The following is a 12007-nucleotide window of genomic DNA, read 5'->3' on the forward strand; positions in this document are numbered from 1 at the left end:
TTCATGATTATAATATTTCGTTTCAACCCATTTAACATATTAATATTTAAAGAATTTAATTTTTTTTTTTTGAAATGCAGATAACATAGAAAAAAAAAAGCTACTTATAACCACCAAAGCTTTCTTCTATTTACACATATAAACAATAACCTCTTAAAACAAAAACTAAGGAAATGATTATATCCTTATTTGCATCCTATATTCCTATTTTCTTTATAAGAAAAAAAACCCATAAAAGTTGTGTGTAGTAATTCACATCTTCTGTTGACTTTGGTATTGTTTGACCAAAAGTTGAGCATATAGAATCTCATTCCAAGCATCAGGAACACCTGGCAAGCACCAATGGCTGCAATCTTGATAATGTAGTGGCGATTTTAGTTCTTCCGCTGAATAATGTTGTTTTCGGTAGATTGAAGGGTGACCGTCTTTTCTGAAATCCGTTAACCTTGTGACATTAAGATACGACACCCTGGTTTTCATACCTCTAAAAACTTTCTCCAAAACGACCATTTTGTCAGGGTAAGGAGTGAGGTAAGTTGTGTTATTGATGGGCTCGGTTTCATGGTCGCATGCTCCGCCAGAGTTCCATTGTCCTCCGCTGTCCAAAGAGAAAAGGATGAAAATTTGAAAATTATTCTCTTTGTAAATGTCGAAAACAACTCGTTTTGATGGCATGTTGATATAACAAGAATGAATCTTTGGCATTTTGTCTTTGTAAATTTGGATCACGATAAAGAAAAAACAAGTTAAATTATTATTATTATTCTTATTACTATTATTATCATTATTAGGCTAATATAACAACAATCTTTGGATTTATTTACTATCCAAACAATAATCTTTTCCGTATAAAAATAAGTTTGGTTTATTCGAAAATTAAAATGTTACGTGTTAAATCATACAGCACGTATCCTGACACCCCGTACACAAGAATATAAAAGTAGCAGGATCGTTGTCTAACGGCGTGAATTCACACTTATAGACAGTAGATCCACTAGAAAACAAAAAAGAAAAAACATACCAGTTTTCAAAATATGGTACACTTAAGGAAAAAAAAAACCTTTTTTCGAAGGTTTGGATCAAGAAAACAATTATTTGTACGCAAAATACAAAAGAAATGTTGCTTACCTGAAATGGGAAGCAGAATAACCCCTGAAAAAAACTGAAGTTTTTGTATGGTTTATGTTAGCATCAACCCATATTCCCCATGTTGTCATGGCCTTACGAAACGCCTCTACAACATTAAGCTCGCTGTAAACATGGCTACCTTCTTGATAATAATCTTGCCTTAAATTTCACAACACGCTTAATTCATTAACACAACAGAATAATTTTTTTATAAGTATGCATCAAGAGTTATGATTACCCTTTAGCAGTCTTGTCATGAGTCCACCAATGCCCGGTGTTGAAAACCACAACGTCGGCGGTTTTGTACTGATCAGCATAGCTACTGATTAAATCGAGCCGAAGGGTTTCCTTTTTAGTCCCGTTCTTGTCTTTCATTTCCCATTCTTGAACCAAAAATGGTGCCACGAAAAACTCAACCGTGCAATTATAATCCTATAAATTAATACCAAAAAATCAATCAAAATTAAGCAAGTTTTAAACAATATCGATTGAATATTGCCAAAAGAGACAAATATACCTTGAAAATAAAAGCATAAGAAGCTTCTGATCTGAAATGTTTCCTTCCTGAGGCTTCATAAACCTTTGTTTTATCTTTAATGGAGTTTCTTAATATGCAAACCAATGATTCCCACATATTCCGATTCAACGAATCACCAACAAAAACTAACCTCTTTCCTCTTAACAACTCCAACATTTTCCTTCCATCCAATCTAAACATGTCACATGCAACAAGTTCATGGTCAATTAACTAACAACATTTCAAGAAACAATCAATAATTAGATCAAAAAAGCTCAGAATGTTAATTATTGTTTAATTTTACGCCCTGCTTGGGGGGTGCGCGCATATAATGTGTGGGCCCTTGGGCGGTTGAAATTGCACTAGCTTTGATGTTATTTTACTAATTTCGTGAAAATAACATTAAAAGTGGCAGAAGGTTAATCATGCATCATGGTGGTGTCGATAGCTGAAAAACAACGGTGCATGCACCAATCGGCCAGTGTCTCGATGGTTGAGTGCTTTGTGCCCTGTGTCAAAGGCTTCATACCATAGCCTTGTTATTGGTGGGATATACTGAGTAGCACGATGATGATTTAAAATTAAAAAAATACCCAGAAACTAAATCTTGCATACCTTGGTAAAGTGCAGCCTTTGGGCTTCCATTTATATTTTTGAAACCCTAAATCAGTCCTTCCATTAGCAAAACAGTTGAATTGTTCATCGATTAGTGAACAAGACCCGGGTTTATACAAAGGGTATGATTCATCCTGCACCCAATTTCCATCAAACAAATCACAATTCACCAAATTCTTGATCAAATCCTCAATCCCCTGTTTCTTTTGCAAACTACCATTATTATTATTATTCTCTCTGCTTTTTTGACTGGGCCCACTTGTGGTACCATTTACCAAAGATACTGGCACTGATTTCTGGGTTTCTTGACCCGGGGTCACCTTGATTTCAGTTACATTATTATTATTATTATTATTATTATTATTATTATTATTATTATTATTTGGTACTGATTCTGTTACCAAATTGGGCACTTTTTTCGTCGTCCGGTTCGTTTCCAATTGAGATGATGGGTTCCCAATTGAGGTCCGGTTAGACCCAATTTCACTCGGGTTGGCGCCAATTTGAGTGGGTGGTGACTGAATTGGACTCTGTTTAATCACATTAGGGGTTTTGAGATTCAGGGTATGAGATCTATTTGATTGGGAGGAGGAATTGGGAGGGAAGAAGTTGGTGTAGATTGATGACAACTGAGATGTAGCATCGGGTGTTGTACGATTGGCTCTGATGGCTGTACTGTCGGTGAAGATATTGGTGAACATTGGAGAAGAAGGGTCTGAAGAAGGGTTAAACGCCAAGAAGAAAGTAACCGCAACGAAGATAGCAACGAATAGATAAACAAAAGCCTTAGTTGCTATTCTGGTTGGAAATGGAAAAAGGTTCTTTAATTTCAAGTGTGAAGTCAGAGTTCTTCCATTGATGGGTATGTATTTACTTGAATCCGCCATTATTAATAATAAAACCCAGACTTTGATTTCCACTCAGTGAACTGTATATGTATATGTATATGTATATGTATATGTATATGTATATGTATATGTGTGTATAGAGAGAAAGAAGGTGTGAAGACGAAGAAGAAGGAGGTGAGGAGGTTTGTGTTGTTAAAATAAATATATAACTAAATAAATTTAAAAATGGTATGAATTGCTACTCCTGGTTTTATGCAGGAATGGGATTTGGTAAAAAGAAAGAAAGAATGGGATTTACATTTATCATGAATAACCTTGATTGAATGTTTCAACAACCAAAATAAATGCTGAAACTAATATCTACAAAATAATTTTAATTGCATTGATTGCATATTATATGATGACTAGACTCAAATAGGATTGCAATATAGTTGCATAAGTGGTATAAGTTGGAATTGTGTTTTTTCTAAAAACGAAAACTTTCATTATAACATTAGCGAAAAGTTAGAGACGTGTTCAAGGAAAAACAAAAAGTTGTAGCAAGAACATATAACAATTCTTTCATAAAACACTCTTCTTGTTTGTAATATAGAATTATGTAATCTGATGTGCTAGTTATTAAATTATGTTATTAGATATAAGATAGATGTGTAACCATGTAATTGTGCTATAGTTTAGTTGTGTTCTTTTACTAGGCTTGCTTTTTATGATTACTATATTTATTTAACCTTTATTTTTATTAAAAATTTATACTTCTAATTTTCGTTCTCATAAGGATATCGCATATCAATTACAATATTATAAATTACAAGATGTAAGTAAAGATGGTGCCATTGAAACGATGAGTGATTAGTTCATATTAAATTGATCGATTAAGTTATGTGGTTTGTATCTTATGATTGAATTTTTTTTAAGTAATAAAATATTTTCAAGATTTTTTGAAACTTTTTATACTTTAAAAGCTTTAATTAAAGTTTATTAGCCATATATCTGTACTTATCATAATCATATTGCATACAATTTAATTCAGATTTTATCACAATTAAGTATAATAATTTAATTGTGAAAATAGTGTAATAATAGAGTAAAGTAGATGCTCCTTTTCAACTAAACGATTGAATACAAAATCGTTTCAACCAGCCGACATTATATATCACCCAAAATTAACAAGATAATGATTTGTTATAACAAAAAGTTAATTATATCAAGTATACACTTTTTTAATTTTATTACATTTATGCATATAACTTATATTAGAATATTAGAGTCTCAAGTATGAAGAGGGATTAATGTTTATTATAAACTATATTCAATGAAATTCATATGTATGAAATATAAATATTTCAAATAAGTATATTGTTGTGTAACCATGATAGCAACTTGTTTTACTTTTTTGAATTATTCTTTTGAACGGCTTTAGTGTAACTGATTGTTAGGGGACTCTTAATTACTTCACATGCGTGATTCAACCCTCATTCATTCTCTTACTTCACACTTAACCCAGCTACCATATAATACTAGCTTTCTTTTGTTGAAAAATATATGTTGTTTAAATTTTCATAGACAACTTATAAATTTATTTTAATAAAAAACATATTGGTTGCTATAACAATATGAACACTATATCATATCTTGATTGGTTCTTTGGATTTTCGCCGGCAATTATCGATAACTACGCCCATAGGTAATTACCGAAGGATACCACAATTGCGAACACTTCTCGTTAAAGCCGCATTATTAGATTCTTTACACTCATAAATAGGGTGTGAACGTGTGACGAGCCGTTTGTTTGTATGGCATAGTTACTCTATGTCTATGTTGTAAACTTGTAATTATAAGTCAAAAGTCCAAACTAGTAAAAGTCAAAGGGCAAAGCTCAAGTCGGTGCGGAGCTGTGTGGGCCGGAAGTCTGGTTCCGTACTTATCATCCTTTAAAGCTATTTATTTGATATTTTATGAGAGAAAAATAAATAAAGAGACAGTATATTATTACTAATTAATAGATTTAAATGAGTAATTGATGGCACATGCGCGGCCATTTAAAATCATAAATTTAAAACACATATAATAAAGACGATATTACTTTTTGTTTCATACAATATATTCAGGAAAACACGTTTTTTTCTCCAAAATACTGTGCTACATTACGTGATGCAGTTTTAATAAAAAAAAAAGACTAATAGTCACATAATTAAATCACATTTATTACATTATTTTAAATTAAATTGAAATATCTTAAAGAATTATAAGTGTAATAAGTTAGGGTTAAGTTTAAAATAGAAAGGTTCACAAAAACAAGAGATGTGAGAATGATTTGTATCCTAAAAAAACTTTTAAAAAAATTTAAAGAAAATAATAAAAAAAATCATAACCCAAAATATAAATGAAAAACTAAAATGTTTCCTCCGCCGTCCTCGATAAAAAAAGTCACAATTTTGAGGAAAAATACACAATGATGAAAATAAACAAAAAACATAATGATAAATAAAAATGACACAATAGTTTGCAAAATATAACATAATGTTCAGTAAGATAACATGATATTGAGAAGAAAAAAAAAGACACGATGACAAATAAACAAAAAAAAACAATGATAATAAAAAGTTACAATGAATTTTTTTAAACGACGAAACATTTTAATCTTTTTTTTTTTATTTATATTTTGATTTGATTTTTGTAATTATTTTTTAGAGTTTTTTTAAAGCATAAATCATTCTCATCCTTCTCATTTTTATGATTATTTGTAGAATAACTCAACTTATGAATTAGAAAAACACGACGTATGTAAAGTCAACAAATATTTATATAATATCTATCTATATATTAAAGCAACACAATTTTTTCACTTGTTATTCAATTAGACCCTCCACATAGGTTCCAAGTATACACGTTTCCATTTTTACAATTTTTCAATCATGAATGATAAAATGAAAAATATGTTGTTGGTGGGAATTGAACTTAATACCTTATTTTTAAAATGTTTATGGCTTACCAACTCAACTAGGATTAATTGATGTTAGTCTTTTCTTTTTCTTAATTGGTATAAATTCACAACCTTCTATTTTATTACTTTTAAAATACAAATACAAATTATTCTTACTAACCTATGTATTTTAGTAAATTATTTATATCTTATGAATCCATAAGATATGTTAATATGTATATTATTAAATTTAACTTTTTTATTTTACTTTTTAACAACCCGTGTATCACACGGGCTCTATCCTAGTTGCTCAATGTTGAAACTAATATGTATACTATTGAAAGTGAAATTTCTCAAAATAACCCACATTTAGAGTGGGAGTCCAGTCTTGACTCTTCTTTTTGTTGAATTCCAATAATAGCCCATCCCATATGAGCCTTCTCTATCGGATGATAAGATTTAGCCTCCAATGAAAGGATGATGGGTGGCATGAAACTAAGCGCCATGATGAGTTTCTGGGGAAAACTCATCAATCCGACGAACTCATTGATTCATCGTGACGCTATGAAGTTTGGGCTGTAAACAGTGTTTTAAATACCGATTCATACCGGCCAGTTGAACCGGTAATACCGAGTTTCGCATATCAGGCCGGTATTTTAAGCCCGGTATTTTTGGGCGGCTTGCTAGAACATCGAACCAGCGGTTTTTTTTTTCTAAAATATCGATTTAAACCGGCAAACCTGTTTAAAGCCCAAGATATTTTTGATGTTTGTGGCCTATATTTTTAAAAAATTACTTTTAACCTAGCGATTAGCATCAAAACGAGTATACTTTTGGATTAGTTTTTAAAAAACGAGTAATGTTATATTAATTTTTAATTATTGATTAACTTTTGGATTATATTTTATATGAAATTATATGTTTTTGGGTTATTTTTTGAGTTGTAGTTGCAATTATATTAAATTACAAGGTAAACTACAAAACCTGGTTCAACCGGTTGTACATTTTTTTAGCCCAATGCGGTATAAGTAAAAAACCGGTTTTTAAAACATTGGCTGTAAATGAGTTAATCTCTTATTCGCATATCTCAACTAGACATGTACATCAGAATTATGTAACGCAGAATTTCAATTTTGTGGTCATGCAACCATTGCGTTCTTCCGTAAACACATATTCAAATAAGTGTCGACCTAAGTTTGTATAACACAGATTCAACAATTGGAATTTATGAACAAAAACCGTCAACCTAAATCTGTGTTCATCAATATAACACAGATTCAACCATTGAAATTTATGAACAAAAACCGTCGACCTAAATTTGTGTTCATCCGTATAACACATATTCAATCATGCATTCATACCATTTTTGCATGATTCTCATATTTGTGAAATCAGACTGTGATAATTCAAACTTTTCCGGTCGTAACAAACTTTTTCTTGTGACAACAAACTTTTTCGGCTACCGTATAACTCAAAATTTGGTTCTTGAAGAAAGGTTAATGTTTGAGATTGATGAGTTTGAGCAATGAGTCCGTGAGGAGTTGAAGTTGGAAACCGAAGCAAAGATATGCTTTCTCCTGAAGGGATGATGTTTATCTAAGGTGGAAGGGACGGCGTGTTTTTTCCGGAAACGCATCGTGACGCCTGTTATTGTGCCACGCGCCAACTTTCCATCCGACGGTGAATATCATCGTCTCCCACGGAACTTTCATCGTGACGATGGGATTGGGACGGATCATTCTTGGATTTGACAAAAGTGAAGGCCATAGGCCCATAACTGGATCCTCTCTCCTCCCTTAGGCCATTTTGGAAATTTCTCTTATTAAAATACGTATCCAAATTCGTTTATATAAAAGTTAAGCAAAATATACGCCATAATCGATTTGCCCACATAAACACATCATTTGAGTGGATGTTTTCTCGTATAGGGAGGGGAGTATGAGCTTAAGGATCATTTTGGTACGTGGTATTGTGGTAATGAATGAACGAGTGAGAAAATAAAGAGAGAATGAAATGAATAGGGGAATGAAAAATGCATCATTATCATTTCATTGTCCTATTTGGTCAACCTATGTAAATAGAATGAGTCACAACGTTATGTTGTTTGGTATGCAAAAAAACACAAAGAAATGAAACACAAATGACAAGAATACCTCTACTTCAAAATAAATAAAATTTAGAAAACTAAAAAACGGTAATGGTGGCGGTGCTGACAATGCTGGTGGTGGCTATGACGGGGCGGTGATGATAATGGCGGTGGCAACAAAAACGGCGGTGTTAGTATAACATTTCGGGTTTTCCGTATTCATATTTGTATTCGTTTATCGGGTTACGAACATTATTCGGATCTTTCTTATTAATAAAGTTATGCAATTATTATTGAAATAATTATTTTTATCTTAGTTTATAATTCCTTACCGAATAACCTTAAAAACTCTTAAAATCGCTTAAAATGGCTTAAAAATGCATTTTTGAAACTACATGGACTAAAACTGTCAAAAGTTGAAAGTCTGGTGAAGCTGCACCTTCGCCTGGCGCGAAGATGTCAGCCTTGCACCTTAGCGCGGCGTGGAGATGTCACCAGATCAGCCAAATTAGTTCGTGGTCTTCGTTTCATGCTAAATCTTTCCTAAATCAACCCTAAATCACGAAATTTGAGTCACAAATTATTGTATTTAGTGTATAATGATGTCTAGGTTCATACTCAGTAATTTGGTTAATATATCAATGATTTAAAGACCTGATTTCGTTCTTAATTGTTTGATTCGGTTACCAAAATCGACTCGTTTCTTGTCCAACAAGTTGAATTAACCCCTATATAAACACATCATAACTCCCAACCTTAAAGTTTATTGCAACTAGGCATTTCCAGCCGCCACCTACTCTCAGCCGACGTTTTCTTGCTTGTTTACTTGAAGACTAAGAGCTGCAGTTTGACTTTGGCATTCGTTAAACCTTTGACATTGATTTCTCGCTAATACAAACACCATTCGGGTAAGTTGTTAACTGATCAAACGTTCATTAATACTCACTTGTCGATAACCCTCAAATCAATTATGAGATTGAGGAGTATTGACGGGTCAATTATAGTCAAACCCGTTTAAGGGCAAAATAGTCAATAACTTTAACTATCCATTTTCTCACACTTCTGGTCAGATTCAACGTTCGGTCAAGAAGACTTTTATTCTCGTATTGTTTTAAGGATACTGACCAATACCCGACTTCCGAATCACTGTTCGGATTCTGGTCAGTACCAGCTCGCTTAAATCTTAAAACAAACATAACTTGAATTCTAAATGTCCGTTTGGATTGATTCCAGCAGCAACAAGTTTGTTTTATTTACATTATGGTATCCTAAAGTCTCAGATTCTGAATTATTCATATCGTTTGACATGTAGTGGACGACTCGCTTATTCATTTGCTCACTTATTCGCATTTATATTTGCTTGTCATTAATCTAAGGTGAGTTTATCATTCCTCTATTTTACCAACTTTTCTAAACGTTTTGGGGGCATATGCGTACCTATCCATATTTCATACTATATATATATATATATCAAACAAATGCATACGTGTAATTGTGAGTGACTTAATCAAATATACGTGTTACATGCTTATTTGTGTTAATATTCATTCATTCGTATATTGTGTTAGTATTCATTCATTCGTATATTCGGAGGGGTCCAACGTATACCCATGTATTGGGTGCCATGCTATTGACCAACGCCCAAATCGCTTGGCAACGGTCTACATACTTGTTTATGGTTTGGTTACATTTACCGCACTTATCACGTTATGCTTATTTATATTGACAACTGGTGATATCCTCACTCAACTTTATGTTGACAAACTCTGTCTTATACGCATATGCAGGTTGCTTGAATTGAAGTTTGGATATTTAATCAAGACCATAGGTTATAATGAAGACAATCGTTAAATCATTTTTATAAACACTTATTTGAACTGTTTTGTAATATTTGTAAACTTGTGGGTATATTTGAAATAAAATAATTAAATAGATATTGTCATTTTTATATTATGATAGTATCTTCGAGCTGTGAGCAATCGGATCACGCCCCGGCATTTCCGCCTTAGGTTGGGGTGTGACAGTTAGTGATGATCAAGTGGTGCAATGGTGGCAATGATAGCAACAGGGCCGGTTGGAGGGTAGTGCCGATCGGACGATTGGCTGGGGTACGTAATTTTTAGAAGCCAAAATTTTTTGTATTTATATTTTTTATATATACATTTAAAAATATAAACTTATAAAATATGAATTACTATTTACCATCTTATAATTATTGGGCACAGAATTCTTTTCTATCCATAATCCATTTAATCAAGTTTAAATTATAGGGCCAAAACTAAAACTAAAAACTAAAAAATAAATAAAAAGCCAATGCAAAATAAAAGAAATAACGGTCGATTGAAATTTCTTTTTGGTTCCTTCCTTCTTTGCGAATGCTGAATAATGACCAACCCAGCCGACCACTATTGTTGGTTCGTTGTTAACCACCAGGCTCCTCCCTGGTTGACCAAACTAGCCACCAAGATGCAAGCTATTTTTTTTCCCCAATGCTAGGAGAGTTTCACGAATCATTGGTTCATCGTTAGCTATTACGGTATTTGATTTTAGTAAGGCAAATTGGAAATAAATAATTTCATCCTAATATTAGCCAATAATAATCCCACTTTTAAAAATCATTATCAATTGTTCAACCTTTCAACAATTTTTATCTCAATGGACCTCCGTTAAAAAACACTTAACGTCGTTAAGTCTTTTTCCGAGTTTCAAACCGATGTGTTTAGGGATTTTGATCGGAAGAAGGATACGAGTCGACTGTTGTAAAAGTTATCTTGAAACGGTGGTCCAAATGACGAAACAGTGTTTTAATTCGAGTGTTAGAATTTCCAATTAACAAAAATTAAGTCATTTGAATCGCTGATTTGAGATAAGTTTTATATCAATCGACTTGTATCCTTCCTCCGATTAAAAGCCCCAAAACATCGGTTTGAGACTCGGAAAAAACTTAACTACGTTAAGTGTTTTTTAACGGAGGTCCATTGAGACAAAAATAGTTGAAAGGTTGAACCGTTTGTAGTGATTTTCAAAAAGTGAAATTATTGTCGGGCAATACACAAAGGTGAGATTATTTATTTTCAATTTGCCTTTTAATAATATATTTTTCTATGTTTATTGTTATAACATTAAGTATCGTTTAAAAAATTAGCGTATATATTTTGTTACTCGTTAAGGCTATGTGTCTTTTTATTTCGGCTCGACCGAGGTATTTAAATCCTCGGAGACGGCCCTGGATAGCAATGATGAAGTTCGTTGTGGCGAAGATGGTGGTGACGGTTGTGATGTTGGAGATGATGGTGATGACAATGGTTGTCAATTGTTGATGGCGCTAATTATTTCATTTAATTGACAATTAAACACTTTTTTTTTTCATTTTCTTATAATATTTCATTTCATTTCATTTCCTGTAAATCTTGTATGGCGAACACTACATAAGGTTTTTTTGTTTTAAGTCCTCTCAGCTTATTTTTTAATGAATTTTTTATATATCTCTCTATATAAATATTGTAAGAGTATTAATTATATCAGGGTGTATAGCACTATTTGTTTACTGTTTTATATGATGATAGATCTGAAATTGATAACTTTTTTATTGGCATGGTAGCTAGCTTGAACCATAGTGTTTTGAACTTGCAATGTACTTAATTGTATACTCGGATGTAATTAACGAGTTACCTTAAGGAAGAATGTAAAATCATATAGATAAAACGAAACTTATCTTAAATTTTACTATCTAAAATACAGATGATAACGAAACATGTTTAAAGCATGTTTGGATAAAAATAGTCTCATACCGAATTGTAAAACCTTACTACATACTCCTCGAATACCGGGCATATGTCCGGCAACCCGTCAAACGCCAGGTATACATGTTAGTTTGTTAACTTCTTCGT

General features: G+C 32.4%; 1 protein-coding gene across 1 annotated transcript; it reads right to left on the reverse strand.

Annotated features, from left to right (window-relative positions):
• Nucleotides 1-223: 223 nt before the first annotated feature.
• LOC143567350 (protein trichome birefringence-like 1) lies at nucleotides 224-3147 on the reverse strand. The gene is made up of 5 exons (XM_077053796.1): nucleotides 2261-3147; nucleotides 1646-1838; nucleotides 1367-1560; nucleotides 1129-1287; nucleotides 224-598 (listed from the first exon to the last, which is right to left on the reverse strand). Exons 1-5 carry the CDS (start codon nucleotides 3145-3147, stop codon nucleotides 253-255), a joined length of 1779 nt encoding a protein of 592 aa, XP_076909911.1. The 3' UTR covers nucleotides 224-252.
• Nucleotides 3148-12007: the final 8860 nt, after the last annotated feature.

The sequence above is a fragment of the Bidens hawaiensis genome, unplaced genomic scaffold (genome assembly GCF_021521415.1).
Source record: "Bidens hawaiensis isolate Kalapana, Puna unplaced genomic scaffold, B.hawaiensis_p1.1 tig00023393_1, whole genome shotgun sequence".
Classification (NCBI taxonomy): domain Eukaryota; kingdom Viridiplantae; phylum Streptophyta; class Magnoliopsida; order Asterales; family Asteraceae; genus Bidens; species Bidens hawaiensis.